Genomic DNA, 26,682 nt, shown 5'->3' on the forward strand with positions numbered 1-26,682 from the left:
CTGCCTGACAACTTTGTTTAAAATTGTAACTCGCATTGCAGTTTCCTTTCTCACTCTACTTTTCTTTTTTCCATAATACTTCTTCCCTTCTAAGAAATTGTATAATTTATGAATTTATTGTGTCTGTTATTTAGTGTTCTTGTAGGCCCCTAAACTGTAAGTTCCAGGAGGGCAGAAATCTTTATCTAAGCTGGTGTATCCGAAATGTTTCAAATAATGCCTGGCATATAGTTAGTGACCAATTATTATTATTTAGAATGAGACTGTGCCTTTATTTTGACAATCTTTTTTTGGGGGGATGACATGTAATCCTTTGGGAAAGGTGGCATCGGAGAGATGACATCTCTGCAAAATGCCCCCAAAGAGCTGAGAGTTGGTGGCTCCCAGGGCCTAATGGCCTGCAAATGAGATCTTGCAGCTGTGGCTCTGTGACCGCACACAAGCTGCTCGTTCTGCCAAAGAAGCTTTTAGACCAGACCCCAGCCCCCTTCTCACCAGCTACCACACCCAGGCCTCCTTACACAAGCAGAGGAGTCGGCATGGCCGGAGGCCTGCAGTGAGGTCAGGGTTGTGGTCGGCCTGCGGTGAAGGGTCTGAGACTGACCTGGGGGAGGGTGAGCCCAGGACATGGAGGGGGCATCCCGGGTCCGTTAGGAGAAGACCCCTTCGTTGGGGCTGAGGTCTTCCCGGACCCCCAGGACGCCTGCTGCAAGCTCACTAAGCAGCGCGCTACCATGCAGCAGCAGAACCACCGCTCTCTCCATCCCCGCCGCAGGCCTGGTGGCATTGCGGATCCCTCCTGGTGTTCAGTTATTTGTTGAATGAATTTATGCAAGGTAATGAACTGAAAACACTCCATCCTTGGCAGGCGCCTGGAGTCAGACTCATGCTATGAACTGGAGTCTAGGGGAGGGCTAACCGTCCTATAAACAGAGGTTAGAATAAACAGCCACTATTGCATGTGGCTTTGGCTTCTGTAGAGCTGCATTTCTGCTTTCTTGTCAGGGCGGGAGAAAGCAGAGAACGCTCCACATGCTGCCCATATCCTCAGTAATATTGGAGATTTAACAGCAGAATCTGAGCAGCTGATATGAGACTGGGTTCTGGGCTTGGAATCCCAGGTTGGGGAGCTGGGTATGCGGGTAGATAGACGCAACCAAAAAACCACTAGGTCGAAGCTGGAAGAGGACTAAATTTCTCTATGTGAGAATTGAGAGCAAGACTTGAGATGGGGCTGAGCAGAGAAGAGCCATGGAGGCTTAAAAGGCTTTGGGAGGCAGGGGAAGAGCGGGAGGGACCCAGAGATTAGCAGTACCTGAGAGGTGCTGGGATGCTAAGTGTTAAAGGGTGAGTAAAGAATGGACATCTCTGTTTTAAAGTGTTATAGTGTTTATACATGTTATAGACCTCCTCTGGTTTTTCTGTGAAATCTTAGATAAAATCTAGATTGCTTTGGTGGAACTGAATTCTTCCCAGAGAATGGGAAGAGATGGTGTATCCTGTCAGAGTTGGCATGGGGTGAGAATAGACTGCATGTGGGGATATTTGTCATCTAGACTACATATAATTAGGAGGAGAAGTGATAGGATTTAGTGATGGATTGGGATAAAAGACAGGAATTTGGCAATGAGATCATTGGTGACTTGGAAAGAGCAGTCTCTGTGGAATGGTGAGTACAGCAGCCAGAATAGAATGAGTAGGGGTGTCAGTGAGAGGTGAGCAAAGAGAGACAGCCCATATAAACAACTCTTTCAAGAAGCTTAACTGTGACTAGAAGAGAATTTAGGGTTAAGGGATTTTTTTCAGAGTGGTGTTATTAGAACTTGTTTGTATGCTGATGAGAAGGAGCTGTTAGACTGAGAGAGTTTATGATGGAAGAGGGGCTGGCTAATGTAATGGAATGAATGAAGTGCCTGAGAAAGGAAGAGGAGGTGGGACCCAGGGTACATGTAGACAAAGGGAGAAGGGAGAGAAGGAGTTTGGATACAGGTTGGTTATGATTTTGGTGGTGGTGTATAGTGGCATTGTTTGTGGAAGGGCTGCTGCTTTGGCAATAATATCAAATACTTTTCCCTTTGCTGCCTACCTAACAAGACATTTACCAGTGTTAGTAAAGTCTAAATTATTGGTGTTTTCTTTGAAACTTACAGGACCAGAGCTTTATAGGTAATTTCTAACCTTGCAAGGGAGCCAAGACCCTCCACTATGATCTGAGAGTTGTAGAATTTGTAGTAAGATATTTAGATACAGGCATTTCAGTCCATTCACAGTACTATTTGAGATATGTATGATAATAACTTCAACTATAGGGAGCATCATAAAATTCTAACCTCCCTCTTCTGCAAATCTCCGTATGTTCCAGCTCTCCTGAGCAACTGCTGATCCATGAACATCCCCTATTATTTCGTGTATACGCCTTGCCATGCCATCTATGTGCAGTGTTGCATTTTCTTTCCGTACCCCAATTCTTTAAGACTTAGCTTAAATGTCGCCTCTTCTGTGAAGCCTCTGTAAAGCAGTAAATAACTAATTCATCCCAGCTGATTGCCTCTACCATGACATGAAACCAAATCTTATTAGAGTTCAGAAATCTATTTTACCTGTGTATTCTGAATCCTGGAGGGCAGGCTCCATGTTTTATGAATTTCTTTATCACCATATGGTACTGTCTGTGTGGTGGATTCTCAATAATCATTTGTTGAAATTGAGGAATTATCCTGTAAGCACCAAAACTTTTAAAATTGTAAGCAGTCTGGATAGCAGTCTTTCTCAACCTTTATACATATTTCTTGACTTTCCAAAATAAATTGAACAAAGTTTAATCCTCTTTGAAGATTTTGGGGAAATCGTGATTCAGATGCTAAAGTCCACAGATACCCTCAAAGCTCATCAAGATGTGTAGAACTCCTTACCCCAGTACTGAATGCTTTAGCCCACTGGGCTTTTGTTTTGTGGAGTTTTACTTTTTCTTCTTATTCTACATATGATTTTAGCAGCTGTTCTTTCCATTTTCATCTTCTGCTTCTAATCAGATTAATCTACTGATGAATCTGTTTGGAAAACTACAGGCTTTAGAAATGAAAGTAGGCATAAATAGACTCTAGAGGGCTCTTCGGGGAATAAGGCTTTGCACGTTGGTGCATGGACTCCTCCCCTCCATCCTTTCACTCCTTTAGTGCCTTTAGGGGTTAATCTCTCTTAGCAACTCAGAGGCCTTTCTGTGATTCGCAGCTATATTTCAGGTAATAGTTATTCTTATTTTAGGGTTTGGATGATGTATTTTGCATATAAGTAATAAGGGTAGGAGTCAAATAAAGGGTCCTGTTTTAGCCCTCTTACTTTGGCCCTATATGGAATTGTAACTAGAATTATAAGATTTGTTTTAAGACCAAGGTTACAAAAAAAATAAAGGTAATGAAGTATATGTCTTTGCTTTTTCTCTCCTACAGGAAATACAGATGAAGAGGACTGCAATTGAAGCTTTTAATGAAACAATTAAAATATTTGAAGAGCAGTGTCACACACAAGAACAACATAGCAAAGAATATATTGAGCGATTTCGCAGAGAGGGGAATGAAAAGGAAATTGAACGGTAAATCTACGTAATACTTCCAACTGCATCAGTGAGACAAGACTTCTTTTCTTCCCCAGTAATCTCTGTCGTGTCTGCTTTTATCCACTCAGACTTCACAGTCCTGCCTTATGGAACTACTTGCTGTTCCCACTGACAGCACCAAACTGCATCTCCTCTCTTCTATCTTCTGTCTCCATCCTCCTAAATTGTTAACTCTTGCTCACCCTTTAGGACTCAGCTTAAGACATGACTCTTTCTAGAAAATCTTTAGGGGATTTTTGTTCCTACCTCTATAGTATCTGGTCCTGATCCCTTTTGTAACATTTACCGAATGTCATACCCACTAAACTGCAAGCTTGTTGAGAGTAATGAGGGTGGCTTATCGTCCCTCATAGCTCCAGCCCCTATTATGGTGCCTGAGAGTACAGAGTAGTACTCACTGAATATTTGTTGAACTGAAAATCAACAGCAGCAGTCTAAGAATAAATTGGAGGCAGAACAAGACCATGGGCAGGAAGACCAACCTGACTATTGCAGGTGACTGCGGTCTTTGTGGTCATCAGGTTAAAAGATGGTAGTGACCTGAAGTAGAGCAAGGGCAGGAAAGGAGGGGGAGTTAATAGAAATGCTGAGGACTTGATGCCTGACCAGATGTAGTAGGTATGGGAGAAGTCAAAGATTATTCCTAGATTTCTATATAAGTGACTAAGGGATGCTGTTATTTACCAACATAGGAAGTACATGAGATGAGTTTGGAGTTGGAACCAATGAGTTTGAGGTTCCTGTGAGAACCCAAATGGAGTTGTCTGAGAGGCAGGCAGCTGGTTATTTAGATTTGGAACTCAGGGTACAGAAAGGATTTGGGAGGCCTAAGTGTGTAGGTCATGGTAGATGCTAAGAATGAGATTACAGTGAGAGAGTGAGCAGCATGAGGGAAGTATGGGATCTGGCAACTAGTGGATATTGGAAGCCTTTATGATGGCCAATTTAGTGGAGTATTGGTAGACTGAGCCAGATGACAATGGGTTGAGGAGTGAAAAAGTAAATCAATAAAAAAGAATCATATGCAAGGGAAAAGCAAAATTACTTCTCATATTAGCACTAAAGTGTTAGTGAACTTCTGTGTACATAAAAAGAGTTGAGTGCTGTGAGGCAGTATAGCTTGACAGTTAAAACTATGGGCTTGACTTCTGGATTGACCGTTCACTAGCTGTGTGACCTTGGGTCAGTTACTTAACTCTCTTGGCCTGTGTCCTCGTCCTTAAACTGTGGATAGTATCTTGTTGAAATGCTCTGAGAATTAAGTGATACACACACATACACATGAACATACATACATATTCATGGTATAGAATGGTGTATGTCTGTGCATGTGTGTATGTATCTTGGCATATAGTATCAATAAATGGCGGGGCTGGCCCCGTGGCCAAGTGGTTAAGTTCAGCACTCTGCTTCGGCAGCCCAGGGTTTTGCTGGTTCGGATCCTGGGTGCGGACATGGCACTGCTTGTCAGGCCATGTTGAGGCGGCGTCCCACATGCCACAACTAGAAGGACCCACAACTAAAAGTATACAACTATCTACTGGGGGGGATTTGGGGAGAAGAAGAAGGAAAAAAATAGACTGGCAACAGTTGTTAGCTCAGGTGCCAATCTTTAAAAAGAAAGGCAATTATTATTAATAATGAAGAAATAGAAAAGAACTTGTCGTTCAGTTGCAAGGGGAGGTGAAGCAGCATGATGAAGTTGTTTTTTTTGTTTTAAAGATTGGCACCTGAGCTAACAACTGTTTCCAATCTTTTTTTTTTCCTGCTTTTTCTCCCCAAATCCCCCCCAGTACATAGTTGTATATTTTAGTCGTGGGTCCTTCTAGTTGTGGCATGTGGGACGCTGCCTCACTGTGCCCTGATGGGCAGTGCCATGTCCGTGCCCAGGATCCGAACCAGCGAAACCCTGGGCCGCCAAAGCGGATTGCGCGAATTTAACCACTCAGCCATGGGGCCGGCCCCCTGAAGTTTTAATAGTGATATAAAACCACATATTATTGAGTGACACATGAGTAATGTGGACCATTTTTGCCTTAAGCGTTCAGAGCACAGCAAAACTTTGTGTGCTGGAAAAGCTTATAGCCATCATCTACCAAGTGCCTACCAAGATGTACCAGGTACAGTTTAGACCTTTTACCTGTTACGACCTTTAATTCACATGGTAACCCAGTGAAGTAGGTACTATTGTAGGTGCCCGTTTTAAACAGATGAGGAAATGAAGGCACAGAGAAGTTAAATAACTTGCCCATAGCCACACAGTAAGTGGCAGGGCAGAGATTCAAACTTAGGCAGGCTGACTGCTAAGCTATTGCTCTTAACTGATTTATTGTGTCCCTCTTATATATCATACATATAGCTTTACTCATTCAGTCATGGCTGGATCCAGGGCCCAAACAAGATCATCAGGATTCTCTCTCATACCCTGTCTTTTGGCTCAGTTTTTCTTTGTGTTGGCTTCATCCTCAGGTAGGCTTTCCTTGTGAGGAGGCAGTATAGCTTCTGGGTGTCTTAGAATCACATATTCATAATTTGGCAATCCCAGTGGAAAGAGAATCTCTGTTTACAATAATTCTAGCAAAAGTCTTAGAATTGACTTTCACCGGGTCCGTTTGGGTAATATTCCTGTTCCTAAACCAGTCACTGTGGCCTGAGGATAGGGATAGGATGGAATGGAATGCTGCTATTGGCTGGGCTGGGTAATGTGGATGTTCACCCTTGAGTCTGAGATAGGGGCAGGGAACACTTACCTACAGGGAACGTCAGGGTGTTGCTCCCAGAAGCATGAGAATGGCTATGGGCCATGCAGAAACAACAGATGTCCACCACACTTAAGAGATTGGGGCTGTGCTCACAGTATAGAATGCTTCTGCTTGGTTCCCATTTTAGCCTTAATATGTCAAATATTTTCACAGAATTATGATGAATTATGACAAATTGAAATCACGTCTGGGTGAGATTCATGATAGTAAAATGCGTCTAGAGCAGGATTTGAAGAAACAAGCTTTGGACAACCGGGAAATAGATAAAAAAATGAACAGTATCAAACCTGACCTGATCCAGCTGCGCAAGATCCGAGATCAGCACCTTGTGTGAGTAGTCTGGGCCTATATGGGAGGGAAACACCAGCACCAGATTACTGCTGGAGATGTTAGAGGTCGAAGAGATTTTTAATTGAGAACTGGCCACTGAGATTGTAAGAATTTAGGAAAGCAGTCCTATTAATAGTTGGGGTACCACAGTTTACCTAAAGTCACTGTATGGGGCAAATCAGAATGTAGGACTTTAATCCATACAAATGCCTTGGAAGTCTCAGAGGTTTGCTGTGGCACAAGCAAAGTGATATAGCTTAAGAAGTACAGATTAATGTTTGCCTAAAACACATAAACCAGAATCTTTGGTTACATAGTAGAACCACAGAAATAGAAATTACCCCTCATGGGCACAGGCAAAGACACTAATAGTAGGGGCCTACAAATAGGGATACAGAACAATCTGTGGAAGGTGTTCTGTATTTAAGAAATGAAATTCTGTATTTAAATACTAGAAATCTGTCAATAGCAGACATGAAAGCTAATTTCACCTGAGGGGTGAAACCCAGCTCTTCAATATTGTGGAAAACGATATGATTTAGCAAGATACAGGGATATTATCCAAATAGAGATTGAAAGGTTCATTATCAGAACAAGGTGTGTGGGTTAGATTTTTAGAAGGACAAATGGCTGCTTCATAGAAGGAGAGAGTCCATGAGAAAGGAAAATATATTAGGTTTAGTTCTAGGTAATGAATATACTGTTAGGACATATCTTTATGGCTGACTTTCATGTATGTAACACAACTCAGTTCAAACTCCTGGCAGGAGAAGACAGGGTAAAGACCTCTGACTGGATTTTCCATAGCCTTCAGGGCTTCTTTATGTGAGAAAGGGAAAGGGGATGAAATATAAGCTTAGAAGTTGGAACTGGTGACTGTTGAGTTTCAGTAGAGGAAAATTTAAGGTGATTGTCTTCGGGGCAAACAATCACAATTATACTATGCTGAGTAGCTTTTAGTAACACTCCTCTCTAGAGATCATTTTGGTTTGCTATTGTGACCAAAAAAAAGTCAAGCAAGTACACATACCACACAGAAGAGCTTTGGGAACAAGCAAGAAGTTGCCCTTGTCTCAAATCAGTGTTGTCTGTTCTTGGAGTGCTTAAATGGTGCTGGTCACATAATGAAGCTGAAAGAAGGCCCCAGAAGGCTATGCCATGGATCAGAGGAATGAGGGGAAGCTCTTCTTTGCCCTGGAAAGCAATGAGATAGCAAGAAATATACCATCCCATGGGTCATGAATAAGTGTGGCAAACTAGACCTTGAAAGTTCCTTTAATGAGTTATGTAAGCTAAGTATAAGAGAGTTTAGATAACATGATGGATAATAAGCCATGACCTGCTAGTAAAGATAGCTAGGAAGTTGAGGGCGACACAACCATTACCTCTTTTGGAAGGATTGCTTCAGGAAGGATAGTCCAGTGTCGCATAGTCCCTGCTTTGATGTTTCTAACAGAGACAGTACTAGGCTTGTGAATTCTGTCTGTTCCAATGCTGAAATTGCATAGTCAGTCCTGAAGGAGACCGGTTGTGAAATGTGTACTGCATGATACTGAGTATGATCTTTCTTTGATCTTGTTTTGAAGTTGGAATAGGTTGGAATTCTACAGTACCCAACGAGAGATTATCATTAATTCATCCCTGTCACCCCCTGTGGGTGTGGACATTTCCCCGATTTCCCACTGCATAGCCCACAAGGATTTTATGAGATTCTCTGCTGAGATCCCAATGTACTGTTTCTAGAATAATTTTTTTTATTGAGTTAACATTGGTTTATAATATATAAATTTCAGGTGTACATCATTATAGTTTGACTTCTGTATAGACTACATTGTGTTCACTACCAAAAGTCTAGTATCCATCTGTAACCATACAGATGTCCCCCTTTTCCTCTTTTGCCCTCCTCCCACCCCATTCCCCTCTGGTAACTACCAATCTGTTCTCTGTATCTATGTGTTTGTTTGTTTGATCTTTGACATATGAGTGAAATCATATGGTATTTGTCTTTGTTTGTCTGACTTATTTTGCTTAGCATAATACCCTCAAAGTCCATCCATATTGTCAAAAATGGCAAGATTTCATCCCTTTTCATGGCTGAGTAGTATTCCATTGTGTGTGTGTGTGTGTGTGTGTGTGTGTACACACTCCACATCTTCTTTATCCATTCATCTGTCAGTGGGCACTTAGGTTGTTTCCAGGTCCTGGCTGTTGTAAATAATTCTGCAATGAGCATAGGGTGCATCTATCTTTTCAAATTAGTGTTTTTGTGTTCTTTGGATAAATACCCAGAATTGGAATAGCTAGATCATACAGTAGTTCTTTATTTAATTTTTTGAGAAATCTCCATACTGTTTCCCTTAGTGGCTGCACCATTTTACATTCCTACCAGCAGTGTATGAAGGTTTCCTCTTCTCCACGTCCTTTTCAACACTTGTTATTTTTTGCCTTTTTAAGAATAGTCATTCTCATGGGCATGAGGTAATACCACATTGTGGTTTTGATTTTCATTTCCCTAATAATCAGTGATGTTGAACCTCTTCTCATGTGCCTTTTGGCCATTTGTCTATCTTCTTTGGAAAAGTGTCTGTTCAGATACTCTGCCTATTTTTTAACTGGGTTGTTTTTTGTTGTTGTTGAGTTATATGAGTTCTTCCTGTATTTTGGAAATTAACCCCCTATCGGATGTATGATTTGCAAATATTTTCTCCCAGTTGGTGGGTTGTCTCTTCGTTTTGTTGACGGTCTCCTTTGCTGTGCAGAAGCTTTTTAGTTTGATGCAGTCCCATTGTTTATTTTTCCTTTTGTTTCCCTTGCCTGAGGAGACGTATCCAGAGATACTGCTAAGACCAATGTGAAAGAGCGTGCTGCTTATGTTTTCTTTTTGTGGTTTCAGGTCTTACGTTCAAGCCTTTAATCCATTTTGAGTTAGTTTTTTGTGTATGGTGTAAGATAGTGGTCTACTTTTCTTTTTGCATGTGGCTGTCCAGTTTTCCCAAGACTATTTGTTAAAGAGAGTTTCTTTTCTTCATTGTATGTTCTTGGCTTCTTTGTTGAAAATTAGCTATCCATAGATGCGTGGGTTTATTTCTGGGCTCAATTCTGTTCCCTTGGTCTGTGTGTGTGTTTCTCTGCCAATATAATGCTGTTTTGATTACTATAGCTTTGTAAGTAGACTTTGAAATCAGGGAGTGTGATCCCTCCAACTTTGTTCTTTTTTCTCAGAATCGCTTTGGCTATTCAGGATCTTTTGTTGTCCCATATAAATTTTAGGATTCTTTGTTCTGTTTCCATGAAAGAGGTCATTGGGATTTTGATAGGGATTGCATTGAATCTCTAGACTGCTTTAGGTAATATGGACATTTTAACTATGTTAATTCTTCCAATCCATGAACATGAAATATCTTTCCATTTTTTTGCATGGTCTTTGATTTCTTTCAACAATGTCTTATAGTTTTCAGTATACAGATCTTTCATCTCCTTGGTTAAACTTATTTCTAGGTATTTTATTCTTTTTGTTGCAAATATAAGTGGGATTGTATTCTTGATTTCTCTTTCTGTTAGTTCATTGTTAGTGTATAGAAATGCAACTGATTTTTGTCTGCTGATTTTTTTTTTAAAGATTGGCACCTGAGCGAACAACTGTTGCCAATCTTCTTCTTTTTTTTTTCTGCTTTATCTCCCCAACCTGCCCCCGTACATAGTTGTATATCTTAGTTGCGGGTCCTTCTAGCTGTGGCATGTGGGATGCCGCCTCAGCATGGCCTAACGAGTGGTGCCATGTCTGCGCCCAGGATCCGAACCGGCAAAACCCTGGGCCACCGCAGCAGAGCGCGCGAACTTAACCACTCGGCCATGGGGCCGGCCCTGTCTGTTGATTTTGTACCCTGCAACTTTACTATATGTAGAATATTCTTGAATGCTGAAATACAGAATTTCATTTCTTAAATATAGAATAAAAAATTTCTTAAATATAAAATCCTTTAAAATTTCTTTTCAAAACAGGAATTTGGTTGTTCTTTTACAATGTTTTTTCATCAGGAGTTAGTTTTCATAATCACCATTTACTTTTCTTGGTATTCATAAACCTAAATTCATAAATTCAAAATAAAGAATAACTTGCCATAACAATATAGGTACATTAATGATGAGTTTTGAGTAATATGTACTAGAGGAGTTTGCAGCTAAAGGAGTTCTGTGGAAGGTGGTGGGTTCTGATTTTTTTTTAAGCAACTTTATTGAGATATGGCTCACATCTCATACAATTCACCCATTTGAAGTGTATGATTCAGTGTTTCAATATATTCACAGATATGTGCAATCATCACAATAGTCAATTTTAGAACATTTTTTTCACCTCAAAACGAAACGATGTATGCTTTACCTATCATACCCTATCATACTATTCCCTCCAGCCCTAAGCAACCACTAAGCTATTTTCCATCTCTATTGGTTTGCCGATTCTGGACATTTCATATAAACGGAATTACATAATATGTAGTCTTTTGGGAGTGGCTTCTTTGACTCAGCATAATGTTTTCAAGGTTCATCCATGTGTAGCATGTATCAGTACTTCATTCATTTTTATGGCCAAATAATATTTCATTGTATGAATATACTGCATTTTGTTTAACTATTCTTCAATTGATGGACATTTGGGTTGTTTCTGTCTCTTGGCTATTATGAATAGTGCTACTGTGAACATTTGTGTACGTTTTTGTATGTACATATGTTTTCACTTCTCCTGGGTGTATGCTGAGGAGTGGAATTGCTGGGTCATATTGCAACTATGTTTAAGTGAGGAACTGCCAGACTTTTCCAAAGTGACTGCACTATTTTATGTTTCCGCCAGCAATGGTCTGGGTTATTCTGTTGTTGTTGTTGTTGTCGTCTTTGGTGAGGAAGATTGGCCCTGAGCTAACATTTGTTGCCAGCCCCCTTTTCTCTCTTTTTCTTTTTTTGCTTGAGGAAGATTGTCCCTGAGCTAACACTTGTGCCCATCTTCTTCTATTTTCTATGTGGGATGCCGCCACAGCATGGCTTGATGAGCAGCGTGTAGGTCTGTGCCTGGGATCTGAACCTGTGAACCCTGGGCCACCAAAGCAGAGCACACGAGCTTAACCACTATGTCACTGCGCCAGCCCCTTTCTGGGTTTTTTAAAGTAGTGAATCAGTCCTTCATTTATCTCTTAGATCTTTAAAATTTTAAAAGTGATTTATCTTTTCAAAATGCCTTGTATATTATCTCATTTTACTCTTCTTTAGCAAGTGTGAAGTTCTGTTCATAAAACTTGGTAAAAGACAAGTTGTATTTCCCTCCTACTTTAAATTAAAATTAATTTATTCCAGGGCTGGCCCAGTGGCACAGTGGTCAAGTTCCTGCGCTCTGTTTCAGTGGCCCAGGGTTTGCAGGTTTGGATCCTGGGTGTGGACCTAGCACCACTCGTCAAGCCATGCTGTGGTGGCATCCCATATAAAATAGAGGAAGATTGACAAGATGTTAGCTCAGCAGCACTCTTCCTCACAAAAAATAAAATAAAATAATTTATTCCAACTTCCTACCTGCCTCATTATATGAGAAGTATTTTATCTCAGTTATGATTGGGTCTCTTCCCACCTCCTACACATACATGTACACATACAGATCATTTAAGAATGTCACCCTGAGGTAGTGCCAGGTAACTAAGGGAGCAGAGTCCCTTGTCCCTCATCACTGCCATCATTGGGTGCTTCCTCTGCCCCTAATCATTGTGTCCTGCCATCTGATTAAATACTGCTATTGCAGAAAATTCAGAAGTACTCTTCACAGTAACCTCCTTCTTGGCCACCAACAGCCTGCATCTTCTTGTCCTCCATCCAGGCAGCCTTGTGCATGAGGCACCCTTTTCTGTCACTCCATCTGATACTTTAGCCAGGCTCTGGGGAAGCATAATTCTCCTTCAGGACTGCTGCTTTAGCTTCAAAGTAGTTTCTCTTAGCCCCTTCTTTCAGGGACTGCCCAGTCCCCTCTTTTCTGGACTGAAACGCAAGGTCCTTTCCTCTTAGAGGGTGGTAGTTGGGTTGAAAGGCTCATTAGACCTTTAGAAAGGGCATCATAAACACATATATTTTTTCTTACGTGCTCGGGCGGCAACTGAGTAAGGATATGCTGATACCAGTTATTTTTTCTCTCTTGTTTTTCTTAAGATAGCTTCAATGTAAGCTATGGGAGTAGCATTTTTTCTGTTTTTTAGAAGAGAATACGTAAGGAGAGCCTGGTCAAGATCTCACAATTAGTAACAGAATGAGAACTGGATGTTGGGTCCTTTGTTGCTTTGCCTCAGGTTTTTCCTCTAGAATGTACCTGCCTTTACTTGTGATCTAGGCATTAATCAATAAGTTAAATATGAATTAACGTACTTGCTAAAGTTATTCAAGCATTTTCAAAATAATTTTTAAAAGCTGGTCAGTTCCTGGTGTTGTTAAGAGATGGTTAAGGACTCAGAACTATATAGTAGTATTTGAAATGGACTTGCGGGAGATTTGAAAAGTTGCCTGTGTCAGAAGGGAGAGACTATAATAGATGGAGGGTGAGTGAAAAACCTTCTTTTCTTTCTCCCGGATATTTCTGGGTATCCTAACATTTCTTGTGGCAGAAAGAGAAGCTCAGTTTAAGAGGTTGGTGGTTAAAAGAAAATGGGGACTCAGGAGAAAATGTGGTGTAGTTTGTTCATTTCAAGCCCTTTACTGAGTGTACCTGCGTCTTTACTAAAGAAAAGATCACTTTTTTAAGGATAGAAAACTTTGGATGATAAGAATGTTTAGGGGAGGGTATCTGGATATTTTGCGAAGAGAAGTGATGCTGTGGGAGGGGATTTGCTACTAAGTAAATTCCATCAAGATCATGTGTTAGTTGTTTTCCTGCTTCACTAAGTGTAAAAAATGAAATCCAGGTTAACTGAAGGACATGTCTTAACTGAGAAAGGCTATGAAATTTGTCTAAAAGAACTTTAAAATTAGGTGTGATGTCAAGATATCAAGTGTACTTGGGGTCAGAGAAAGGTAGAAGATGACCTTGGAATTGACCCTGAAGATTTTGTTAAAAGCAGCCCAGCAGCAAATATTTACTGGCTGTTTATTGAATATCTGCCATGTGCTGGCTCTCTTTTCAGCATTGGGAATAGCATGAACAGGACAGAGCCCTTCCTTTAAAGCAGCTTAAATTTTAGTGGGGGAGACAAACATAAACAAGTGAAAATATAAAAGAAAGAATTTCAGGCAAGTGCTATGAAGATGATAAAATAAGGTAAAATCTAGAAAGTGACTAGGGGATGCCTTACTTGGGGCAATTAGGGTATTCCTCCCTGAAGAGATGATGTTTATGATGAGACCTGATTGATGAGGAGCCCGGTTGGGGGGTGGTGATGAATGAAAGAGTTTTTATATTCTACTCAAGTTTTAGACTATCAGCCATCTCAATGGAACTAAATGTAATGGTTTATATAATTTTACGTATAAAATGTTGGCATATTTTAAAATACTGTGATTTACCTGGCGATGAATAAAATTCGTTTTAATTACTCAGATTGCCACCTTGAATTTCTTGTGGCTTGCTTAGGTGCAAAAATAGACCTTGAAATTCTGTTTTAGAATTTTAAACTCAGTATAGTAGGCCACACAGGAATTGAGTCCTCTGGCTTAGTGGAGATTACGGATGTGACACTGCTCACCTAACTAGGGATATCAGAAACAAATGTCTCAACTGTGTTTGAGCACAAATATATGTGTGCTTGTAATGGGGAAATGAAAAGTGAGAGAAGTGTTTAATTTTAGGTAGCTCTCTCTGTTTCTGTGTTTTTGCAAAAAGTTGAAGGAAAAGTAATGGAGAAACTAGTTTAGGGAAATCTCTGACCATGCTTAGTGGGACTGGGGAAAATAAAAGGTTCCTGGACTCTGGAAGTTTGGTTGGCTTGGATGTATCTACTTTGTCCAGGCAGAATGTGCACACATACTGACACTGGTGTCTTCCCTCTGGCAGATGGCTCAATCACAAAGGAGTGAGACAGAAGCGCCTAAATGCCTGGCTGGGAATCAAGAATGAGGATGCTGATGAGTAAGCTCTCTGTACCTTTCTGTCAGATGGCTTTGTTCCCAATATAAGACATGGGCCTTTTTTATACATGCTAAATGTTGGTTCTCATTGTCACTTGAGGACATGGAATCAAGAATTTTGCACCTCTTTTGAATTGAATTGCCTGAAGAGTACCCTACAGGGTCTTGAGTTCAGAGGCCTGCCAAACCACATCAAATCTGGATGCATAAGCATTGCCCATTCAGACATTCATGTGTCAGCTTATTGGATGAGACATGTGAATTCTGTGCTTTCTGCACCATAGCAAGTAATCAAGTTGTTAAAAAAAAATCCAACTAATTGCAATTTCACTTTGTCATTTTGTGGTTGAAGAGTTAAAAAAGAGTTTTACTCATGAATTTGCTATTAGATATAAGTAACTTGATTGTTAGAATAATATTTTAACATTTAATTTTTAGGACCTATTTTATCAATGAGGAAGATGAAAGCCTGCCCCATTATGATGAGAAAACCTGGTTTGTTGAGGATATCAATCGAGTACAAGCAGAGGACTTGCTTTGTGGGAAGCCTGATGGCGCATTCTTAATCCGTGAGAGCAGCAAGGAAGGATGCTATGCTTGCTCTGTGGTGTGAGTTTTCTCTGGGGGTGTGACCTTTGAAAACTTCTGCATTGACTAGTAGACAATCAACCCCTCATAAAATTCAGATCAAATTAGTTGAAGTACAATAATGAGAACCCATGGCTTAGACCATTCATATTTGTACAAAGAAACCAGTTAGTTGCTTTAGGATAAACGATATCTGAAATTATTTCTGGGATTTTAATTTAAACGGTAAACAGGTTAGGCCCTGCAGTGTAACTGTTGGATTTCAGATATCTGTGAAAAGTAGTATGAGATTGGTAATTGAAAAGATCACTTAATTCTTTAGTAGTCTCCTGCATGCCTGCCGTGGTCTTCATTGTCAGATTAAGGAAGGCTTGATTAAATAGAACTGTTTTTACTTCAGAAGAAAAACTCTATCTGAATTTTGTACTTAAATAGTCTTCTTTTGGGGTAAGTATGAGAAAAATGGAAAGTGAAATTCTTGGGACAGCTAACCATGCCTCAGTCAGATTTTGCCTAAATGTTGTGTATATTCCTTAAAAAGGCAAATTTCTTCATTGACAAAGACCATACTTAGAATGGAGGTATAGAATGACGGTTATGAGAGCAAGCTTTGATATCAAATACATTGTATTCAAATCCTGACTCTACTACTTACCAGAGGTGTGACCTAGTATAATTTACTTAACCTTTCTTTGCCCAGTTTCCTTATCTGTAAAATAAGGATAATAATAATATCTACTTGAGGGTTTTTGTAAATATTAAATGAGTTAATATATGTAATGGAATGTGCTTTGATCATTGCTGGCACATAATAAATAAATGTTACCTACTAATTTTATTATGATAGTGACACTACTGATGGACATGGCAGAAGGGAAGCAAAGATGACAAAATGATTTTGCCTTCAAAGAGCAAGGTGGTGAGGATAGACAAAAGACACTCATATTAACAGAGAGTTCACTACTTTCTTCTCCTTAGTGGTCTACCTCTGCCATGGGTCAGAGTTTGAATCCAAATTTACTTGGTTTCAAAGCCCACATTCTTCTATTGCACCATGCTTTCTTAATTTCACAGTTAAATATCCAAGATAAATAGGTATCAATAGGTATCATGTGCACATGAAGCACTGTTAATTTGAGTGGAGAAAGAGAGGGTTAGGTGGTTTTATGGAAGAGGTGGCATTTGAGCTGGACTTTGAAAGTATGAACAAAGGGATGTCTATGGGCAGAAAATGGGAGAGGAGTTGAAAAGTGCATTGGATTACTGTTGTCTGAAGATACAGCGACTTGAAACGTTTCATGTCTCTCTGACCTGGGCTGCCTAAGTTATCTGAGTGGAAATGGCAGGAAAGGATGGTTTTTGCAGGATTTGAGTTCTTTTAAAAACAGTAAAAAGAAGGAAGGCAGTAAACCCAGTGCACTGGTCCCTCACCCTCACTTAAGTCATTTGGTGGCAGCCTGTGGGTTAAGGACTTGACTGGTGGAAGGTGCTGCTCAGCTACTCCCTGGAAGACCAAGGAACAGCCTGAATATCTTGGGGAGCTGTATTCTTTTTCTCCTTCTTTTAGCCACAGATTTGACCAGACTCAAGTTCACAGCAGTATGGATTTCCTTTCCCTGTGAAAACCAACTGCAGTCATATATCTTATTAGAGTTCATATTGAGGATGGTTGGAAGCAAAAGACTTCCACTTGTTTCCCACCCTCTCTGGCGACAGGAAGCCTGCCTACAGTGATGTCTCAGTATACTTAGGACATTTGCTGAATTAGGGGTATGAATAAGTTCAGTTTTTTAGGAGACTCTCGTTGCAAAATTAAAATGATCATGTAGTAGGAAGTCAAGTTATGAAACTCATTTGTTTTTCTGTTTTAATTTCTGTTAATGACATCATAAAGAAGCCTAAGAAGAAATTGCTTAACTCTACAGCCTTCTCAGGCTAAAGACCTGCAGCCAGCAATGTCTGTTGTCCACTAGGTTAGGGAGTCAGATAGTAAGCACTTGTGATCCTTATTGTTGTTGCCACTGAGGATTAAGAAATTTGATTAGGGATCAAAAAATGGGCTGGAGACATGAACAGACATTTCTCCAAAGAAGATATAATGATGGCCAGTAGGCACATGAAAAGATGCTCATCATCGCTGATCATCAGGGAAATGCAAATCAAAACTACACTAAGATATCACCTTACACCCGTTAGAATGACAAAAATATCTAAAACTAATAGCAACAAATGTTGGAGAGGTTGCGGAGAAAAAGGAACCCTCATACACTGCTGGTGGGAATGCAAACTGGTGCAGCCACTATGGAAAACAGTATGGAGATTCCTCAAAAAACTAAAAATAGAACTACCATACGATCCAGCCATCCCACTACTGGGTATTTATCCAAAGAGCCTGAAGTCAGCAATCCCAAAAGTCCTGTGCACTGTTTACAATAGCCAAGACGTGGAAGCAACCTAAGTGCCCATCAACAGACAAATGGATAAAGAAGATGTGGTACATATATACAATGGAATACTACTCAGCTGCAAAACAGAACAAAATCATTCCATTTGCAATAACATGGATGGACCTTGAGAGAATTATGTTAAGTGAAATAAGCCAGCAAGAGAAAGATAATCTGTGTATGACTCCACTCATATGAGAAATTTAAAACTATGGACCAAGAACAGTTTAGTGGACACCAGGGGAAAGGTGGGGTGGGGGGTGGGCACAAAGGGTGAAGTGGTGCACCTACAACATGACTGACAAACATTAATGTACAATTGAAATTTCACAAGATTGTAACCTATCAATAACTCAATAAAAAATAAAAAAATAAAAGAATAAAACTAGTTGGACTGGAAAAAAAAAAAAGAAATTTGATTAGGGATAGACTAATGAGACAGGTCGTCAAGGAAACGGAAGACTTGAACAACACTGTAAAATAACTAGACCTAACAGTCATCTCTAGAACACTCCATCTAGTAACACAGAACACATTCTTCTCAAGTGCACACAAACCATTATCCAGGATAGACCACAGGTTAGGCCACAATTTCAATAAATTTGAAAGTGTTGAAATCATACAAGATATATTTTCTAACCACAATAGAAAGAAATTAGAAATCAAAAAACAGAAGGAAATTTTGAAATTCACAAATGTGGACAGTAAACAACACACTCTTAAATAATCAATCATCAAGGAAAGAAAAGAGAAGTTAGAAAATACCCTGAGATGAGTGAAAACAGAAACACAACAGCTCAAAACTTGCAGAACGCAGCTAAAGCAGTGCTAAGAGGGAAATTTATAACTATAAACATTTATATCAAAAAAGAAGCTCTCAAATTAATAGCCTTCTTCCACCTTAAGAAACTGAAAAAAGAAGAGCAAAATAAACCCAGGCAGGCAGAAGGGAGGGAATAATAGAGATTAGAATGGAAGTAAATGAAATAGAGAATAGAAAACAATTGAGAAAATCAGTGAAACCAAAAGTCAGAATTAACAAAATAACAACCTCTAGCTAAACTCACACACACACACACACACACACACACACAAAAAGAGAGAGAGAAGACACAAATTACTAAAATCAGGATGAAAGAGGGGACATTACTTGTAGTCCTTACAGAAATAGGAAAAGATAATGAAGGAATGCTGTAAACAATTGTATTTAAACCTAGATGAAATGGACAAATTCCTGGAAGTACACAAACTACCAAAACTGACTTAAGAGGAAATAGAAAATCTGAATAGAACTATAAGAAGTAAAGAAATTGAATTATTAATTTAAAAAACTGCCCACAAAGAAAAGCCCAGGCCCAGCTGACTTCACTGGTGAATATAACCAAATATTTTAAAAGGAATTAACACAAGTCCTTCACAAGCTGTTCTGAAAAATAGAGAGAGAACACTGCCCAACTCATTTTACAAGGGCAGTATTACCCTGATACCCAAATGAGACAAAGATATCAGAAGAAAACTGTGGACCAGTATCTCTTATAAATATAGACATAAAAATCCTCAACAAAATACTAGCAAAGCAATGCCAGCAGCATATAAAAGGGATTGTATACCATGACTAAGGAGGATTCATGCCAGGAATGCAGGAGTGGTTAAACATTAAAAATCAATGTAATACATAATATATTAATAGAATAAAGGACAAAAATCACATGGTTATTTCAGTAGACTCACAAAAAGCATTTGACAAAATCCAACACTCTTTCATGTTAAAAAAACACTGAACAAACTAGGAATAGGTAGGTACTTCCTCGACTTGACAAAGAATACCTATGAAAAACCCACAGCTAATATTATACTTAATGGTGAAAGACTGAATTCTTTCCCCTAAGATCAGGAAGAAGGCAAGGATGTCTGCTCTCACGACTTCTAATCATTGTACAGAAAGTTCTAGGTAGGCCAGTTAGTCAAGAAAAAGAAATAAAAGCCATCCAGATTCGAAAGGAAGAAGTGAACTATTAGAGCTAATAAATGAGTTTAGCAGGGTTGCAGGTTAAAAGATCAGGATATAAAAATCAGTTGTATTTCTGTATACTAGCAATGAACAATCTGAAAATGAAATGAAGAAGACATGCTATTTATAATAGCATCAAAAATGACAAAATACCTAGGATTAAAACAGAAGAAGTACAAGAGCTGCACAGTGCAAACTATAAAACATCAGTGAAAGAGCTTAAAGAAGACCAAAATAAGTGGAAAGACAGCCTGTGTTCAGAGATCAAAAGACTTAGTATTGTTAAGATGGCAGTACTTCCCAAATTGATCTACATGTTCAGTGTAATCCGTATGAAAAATCCCAGCTGGATTTTTGCAGAAGATGATAAGATGATCCTAAAATATATATGAAAATATAAGGGATCCAGAAGACCCAAAATAGTCTTGAAAGAATGGAAGAGTTGAAGTATGCCTCCTAATTTCAGAACTTACAACAAGGCTATAGTAATCAAAATTGTGAGGTACTGAATAAGGGTAGACATGTAGATCAATGAACAGAATTGAGAATCTATTCAAGGAGGCCAGCCCTGTGGCCGATTGGTTAAGTTCATGCACTCTGCTTCTGTGGCCCAGGGTTTCGCTTGTTCGGATCCTGGGCGTGGATGTGGCACTGCTCCTCAGGCCATGCTGAGGTGGTGTCCCCTCTAGCAGAGCCAGAAGGACCTACAACTGGAATATACAACTATATGCTCGGGGAGCTTTGGGGAGAAGAAGAAGAAGGAAAAAAAAAGAAGATTGGCAACAAATGTTAGCTTAGGTGCCAATCTTAAAAAAAAAAAAAGAATTGAGAATCAAGAAATAAACCCTTACATTTATAGCCAGTTGGTCTTCAACAAGGGTCTCCAGACCATTCAACAGAGAAAAAATAATCGTTTCAACACATGGTGCTGGGACAGCTGGTGAGCCACATGCTAAAGAATGAAGTTGGACCCTTGACTCTCACCATGTACAAAAATTAACTCAAAATGGAGTATAGACCTAAATGTAAGAGCTGAAAGAATAAAACACTTAGGAGGAAACACAGGGATAAACTTTGTGACTTTGGGTTAGGTAGTGGTTTCTTCCACACTGAAAACACAAATAACAAAAGAAAAAAGAGATAAATTGGAGTTCACCATAATTAAAAACTTTGGCTCAAAGAATACTATTGAGAAAGTGAAAGGACAACTCAGAATGGGAGAAAATATTGCAAATCATATATCTGTTAAATGACTAGTGTCTAATACATAAAGAACTCTTAACAGTAAAAAGACAAATGCCCCAATTTAAAAATGGACAAAGTGTCTGAATAGACATTTCTATAAAGAAGATATATAAAAGGCCAATAAGCACATGAAAAAATGCTCAACATCGTTAGTCATTAGGGAACTGCAAATCAAAACCACAATGAGATACCAGTAGGATGACTATAATAAAAAAGATGGACAATAACAAGTGTTGGCAAGGATGTGGAGAAATTGGAACTCTCATACACTGCTGGCAGGAATATAAAATGGTGCAACCACTTTGGAAAACAGTTTGGTCAAAAAGTCAAAGAGTTACCATATGACTCAGCAGTTCTACTCCTAGGAGTGTATGCAAGAGAACTGAAACCATCTGTTCATACAAAAACTTGTACACGAATGTTCAGAGCAGCATTATTCATAATAGTCAAAAAGTTGAAACAACCTAAGTGTCCATCAGTTGATGAATGGATAAACAGAATGTGGTATATCCATACAGTGGAATATTATTCAGCCATAAGAAGAAATGAAGTACTGATAGATGCTACAACAGGGAAGAACTTTGAAAATGGTGTGCTAAGTGGAAGAAGCCAGGTACAACAGGTGGTGTGATACTGTATGATTCCGTTTATGGGAAATGTCTAGAATAGGTAAATCCATACAGACAGAAAGTAGGTTAGTGGTTGCCAGGATCTGGGGGGAGGGAGGAATACGGAGTACCTGCCAATAGATTCAGTTTCTTTTTAGGGTCATGAAAATATTCTGGAGTTAGGTAGTGGTGATTGTTGTACAACCTTGTCAGTGTTCTAAAAACCACTGATTTGTACACTTCAAAAAAATTGGCTTGTTCTGCCCCTGTCCAATGCATCGTTGCCTAGTGAAGATGCAGGCTGAGTGTTAAATGCAGCCGCCTATTGTAGCTCTGCCAGGTCTTAGTGGGAGGTGAAGGGTATCTCTGTGACAGGTCTATAAGGGAGTGAGGGGGGACACACATGGATGTGACATTTTACAAGCTTTGATTGACAAAACACTTCTGTTTCCCCTCCTTTGCAGAACAGTTGTCTCAGACAGTTGCTCTCAGATCATTTGGGGTCCCTTTATCTGTTATCTGCCGTAATTCTCTTTGGTGTTCGTGTTGTATCGTTGCAGTGCCGATGGGGAAGTGAAGCACTGTGTGATCTACAGCACTGCTCGGGGCTATGGCTTTGCGGAGCCCTACAACCTGTACAGCTCACTGAAGGAGCTGGTGCTCCATTACCAGCAGACATCGCTCGTTCAGCACAACGACTCGCTCAACGTCAGGCTTGCCTACCCTGTCCACGCACAGATGCCCTCACTCTGCAGATAAAGAGGGAGTGGGAAGAGCGGTGGCTCTCTAGCATTTTTTTCTACCGTTTTTATTAGACTATGAGGGCATTCTTTCTACGTAGACTGCTTGTTTTGCACAAGAAGTGATTCTGTGAATGTGAAGTGGAGAGGCCGAGCAGCCGCTGGCCAGGACGGGGCACAAGGGGCCTGGGCTTCTCTGGGACTCAGCCGTGCTGCCGCACTGACGTAGGAAACTGGAAGCAGATGTTGTTTTTGGGCAAGTCTGTTTCATTGGGGTTCTTGTTTTCTTTGGCCAAGGCACCCTCAACAGAACACATTAGATTGGTGGGGGTTGGGGGTTGCACCCGGAGACTCCTGAAGAGTCCAGGTCCTCTTTTGGTCTTCGACTCTGAGAATGCGGCAGGGGCGCGGCTCTGTCGGGAGTTCTGTTTTGATCTGGCAGTCTCTCTTCCTCCCAAAAAGAAGGCTGTTTTGGTTCTGTGGTAGAATGGCATTTGTGGGAAAGACAACCAAAGGGAAACGGGGACGCTTGGGATTTCATTTAGAGAATCTTAGGCAAGGAGGTGAAAAACCTTCACCTGAAGGTACTTTATTTCTTGACCAACATAATTTAGGCAGCAGCATTTCGGTAGCTCGTCCCTCTAAAGAAGCATTATGTTTAGAAACCAAATTGATCCCAGCAAAACAGTGTTTGTTGCCGGACCAAGGTCTGATGGAGGAAGGCGGCACTAGTATCTGAATGCACACTTCTGTACCAAAACTTGAAAAGGAAAGGAAACTAGAATTGATTAGTTTTAGCATACACTAAAATTAGTCAGTGTAACTCATTCTACCCTGCCCTTGTTTCTCAGAGATGAGGAATAGTGTTCTTTTTGTGGGCATGGTGAGCTTTGAATCCTAAAATGAAGTTGGTGCTTGTGTGGTGTTTCCTTAGCCTAAAGAATGACCTGTTGTTTGAAACCATTGTAACTTGTTGTATGAGTAAAGAAAAGGTGCAATCCAGTGCTTTTAGATGGCTTGATATACCAAATAATGACGTAGAACAACATCCTTATTATATGTGCTTCCCCAAGTTTAAAGGCCCTGCAGAAACAGTAAACATGGTTTATTTTCCCCTCATCTCCTTGTCCTTTGCCGGGTAGGGCTTAGGGTAGCCATAGTGGCTGAGGCTGTAGCAGGAAGGCAGCTAGATGGTGGTCAGGGACCTCAGTAGGTCACAGACCCAGGGGCTCTGGTGCCCAGGGCGAGGGTCATACCGTGTTACCCATGGGCTTCATTACAGTGGTTTCTGAAACTTGCAAGGAGAGGAAAGGATGGCTTGGAGTTTAGACTCTTAGTAGAAACCATCTGGAAGCTTTTCTCTTTGCCTTTTTTGTGATCCTGCCATTAAGATGATGTGCACAGACTGTCCTCATGCTCCAGTGGCCCTGAATTTAGGCCAGAAATCTTCTGCTCCGTGTGGTTTGAAGGCTTCCAGCTGAATGAAGCTGGGCGAATGGAGTTGGAGGCAGGCATCTACTCCTACCTCCATTATGCACCACCCCCATTAGTCAACACTCGTTTGACAAAAAGAGTCCAGCTGCCTCTGAGCCAATCCTGGAACCATAATAGGCTCGGAGTGAGTCAGCTGTTTGAGTCCAAAGCTGTGCAGTCAGGCATCCTGGCCGAGCTAGAGAAGAAGCCAATATCTGGATCTTGGTGCATAAGGCTTCCAGCTAGGAAAGCTCTAGTTTGGGGGATGAAAGAAACAAATATAGCTTTCCCTGAGCACTTATCTTGGTGACAGGGTCTAGAATGGACCATGACATAGAAATAGACATAGATTAAAATTTTTGGAAAAACCTCCAGATTTACTAACAGGATCGGAAGGAAAGGGCATATCTTTGGCTTTTCCTTGGTTATGTTGAAGTTTCAGGTTGGAGTCAGGCAGACAAATGAACCCCCCTCCAGTGTCACTGTTCTGACTTAAGCCCTTAACTGAAAGTCATCCATCTGCACATTCCTTGCCCAAATTGTCAGACTGAAATCTTGCTGCAAGTTTTGCTCAGCAATGCCAGGTGGATCGCTGCTTGGCACACCTGGACGGCCTTGCCCCTGGTGTTGGACCTGCTTAAGCAGTTGGGTGCAAGGAATGCCTCCTTGCTGGTTCTAAAATTTAGTGTGTTTTAAATGTCTCATCTAAAGTAAATGAAAGTGAGAATAAGGATACACGCCTGTAACATGGAACCCCGTGCTGCTCCTTGTCAGGCGGACGCTGAGTGTGCAGGGAGAGAGCTAGCGCCGTCTCTTGTCTACACTTGGGCTGGCCTGTGGAGAAGAGCTGCTCTTTTTTAGTCCTACATTCCTTCACTTTTTGTTTCTCTCTCGTTTTTCATCCTTGAATTTGTTACTTTGTGGAAACTGAGACATAGGATCATTTGAGAGGTTGGAAAGTGTCTTTTCTGACTAGGTGCCACATGGTTTGCCTGATCCTGAGCCCATGGAGGTGGCACAGGGACCAGTCTACTACAGCTCTTTTACGCAGTGGTCTTGGCCCCATTCTTCTGAGTCTAGCTCTGTGTCCTGTCCCCTGATCTGGGCCCTGGGATTCTCTCTCTCGGCATCTTAACTGCAGCCTCACGGAGGCAGAGGGTAAAGAGACCAAGACCAGAGGGGCTTATTGTTTTCCTGGCTAGAGAAACCAGCCACCAACATGGAAGCAGCTTTGGGCTGGCTGGACACAGGTCCTAGGCCCATCTTTCTAGATGGAGCTTTCATCACAGAACAATGCTTTGTCCCCACCTGGCCATAGATGCGAAACCTTGGCCATGGCTCAGGCCAGTATAGGCTAGCTGTGTCCTTACCACTGATTTGGCTAAGGTTGAAGACTTCCTAATACCTCCCCTATCCGGTCTCCTAGCCTTGATAGGACCTCCCACCTATTTTGGACCTCATGTGCTCTGAAGAAGCTTTGAGAGCCAATGTGGTGTCTTCCATGGGTCCCCTCTTCTTGCTGCAAGGAACAGACCTCATGGGTCCTCTTGGGCCAAGAATTGCGTCTGGGCAATTCCTGGTTTTCAAGGTGGGCTCTGTTGCCAGTTAAGACTCCAGTGTAGGCCTCTGTGAGGCTTCAGTGGCCTCAAAGCAGAGGGTGCACATGGGGGCCTGGCTGGGCCCTGTGCCGCCAACTGCTCAGCCTTGCTCTAGCTCCAGCCACTTGTGACAAACAACCTTGTTTCCTTACAAATTCCAGCATGTGACTTTGGTGCCCTGTTGTTACTTGTGAAAAACCTATTCTTCTGTTGTCTTTGATGTAGTCAAAAAAATTCATGTAGTTTACGTAAAAATATCTGATTCACAAGGAAGCCAACTATATGTCTTGTGTTGGGACAGTTCATAATGTAGTTCCTAGACCACTTTTGCAAATTGTCTTGTCACCAGATGTGTTCAGACATTGCTGTGCAGTTGTGGGGGAGGGTGGGGGGAAGGTGCGGGGAGATACTTTTTGGTCTTTTTGTTTTTTACCTTCCCCAAGAGGGGACAGTCTGGCCAATTTGCTCCAGTAATGCAATAAAGACATTGCGATAAAGCACCTTTTTGTCCTCATGCTGTGGAGGGATGGGCTGGGGGAGCAGGGGCAAAAGGAAGAGGACTGGGGTGTTGAAAAACTCTGAAACTCCCAAACCTTCTCTCTCATGAGTATCAAAAGATTGGTCCTGGCACTGAACTGGGGCCGCAGACGCTCTCTTCTTCCCCTGAAGAAGAGGAAGTCGACCCTAACAGGCATGATGCCAGAATCCTGTCCAGCCACTGCAGGACACAGGGAGACTCCGAAGCTAGCCCTGAGGAAGAGTGCAATCTGAGAGGCATTGCATCCTCACCCACGACTGTTGGAAAGCCCAGCTTGTTGATTCTCATCACCTTTCTGCCTGGAAATAAGTGTTTCCACATTTCATTCTGGGGGCAGGGATGAAATGGGCTCAGTCTTACAGTCTGTCTTCTTGTTGCCCAGGCCATTGTCACCCTCCTGCCACAGTACTTTGTTGAGGTTCCTGTGTGTTGGGAACATAACTAACAAGCACATGACAACCTGTTTGCATAGGACATTGCAGTTCTCATCCATGTCTCTCAGGCCCCAGCCGGATGTGTACTGAATTACCCATCAGGTTAGGGGAATAGTCTATTGTTCTAAATGGCCTTGCTGCATCCTTCCTCCCCACTACACTTCAGTTCTGTGGCATCCCCAAGGCCACCGCTGGGAACTATGGATG

General features: G+C 41.1%; 1 protein-coding gene across 8 annotated transcripts in view; it reads left to right on the plus strand.

The window, feature by feature from the left end:
- The window catches only part of PIK3R3 (phosphoinositide-3-kinase regulatory subunit 3), a 109,011-nt gene extending 83,008 nt beyond the window's left edge, over nt 1-26,003 (plus strand). For all 8 annotated transcript variants that reach the window (XM_008521540.2, XM_070609750.1, XM_070609746.1 and 5 more), the window contains 5 exons: nt 3,450-3,592; nt 6,532-6,708; nt 14,723-14,797; nt 15,235-15,405; nt 22,253-26,003. In XM_008521540.2, coding sequence (XP_008519762.1) covers nt 3,450-3,592; nt 6,532-6,708; nt 14,723-14,797; nt 15,235-15,405; nt 22,253-22,451 — 765 coding nt within the window. In that variant the 3' untranslated portion in view covers nt 22,452-26,003. The remainder of the gene's footprint in view (nt 1-3,449; nt 3,593-6,531; nt 6,709-14,722; nt 14,798-15,234; nt 15,406-22,252) is intronic.
- The last annotated feature ends 679 nt before the right edge of the window (nt 26,004-26,682 follow it).

This window comes from Equus przewalskii, chromosome 2 (genome assembly GCF_037783145.1).
Source record: "Equus przewalskii isolate Varuska chromosome 2, EquPr2, whole genome shotgun sequence".
Taxonomy (NCBI): domain Eukaryota; kingdom Metazoa; phylum Chordata; class Mammalia; order Perissodactyla; family Equidae; genus Equus; species Equus przewalskii.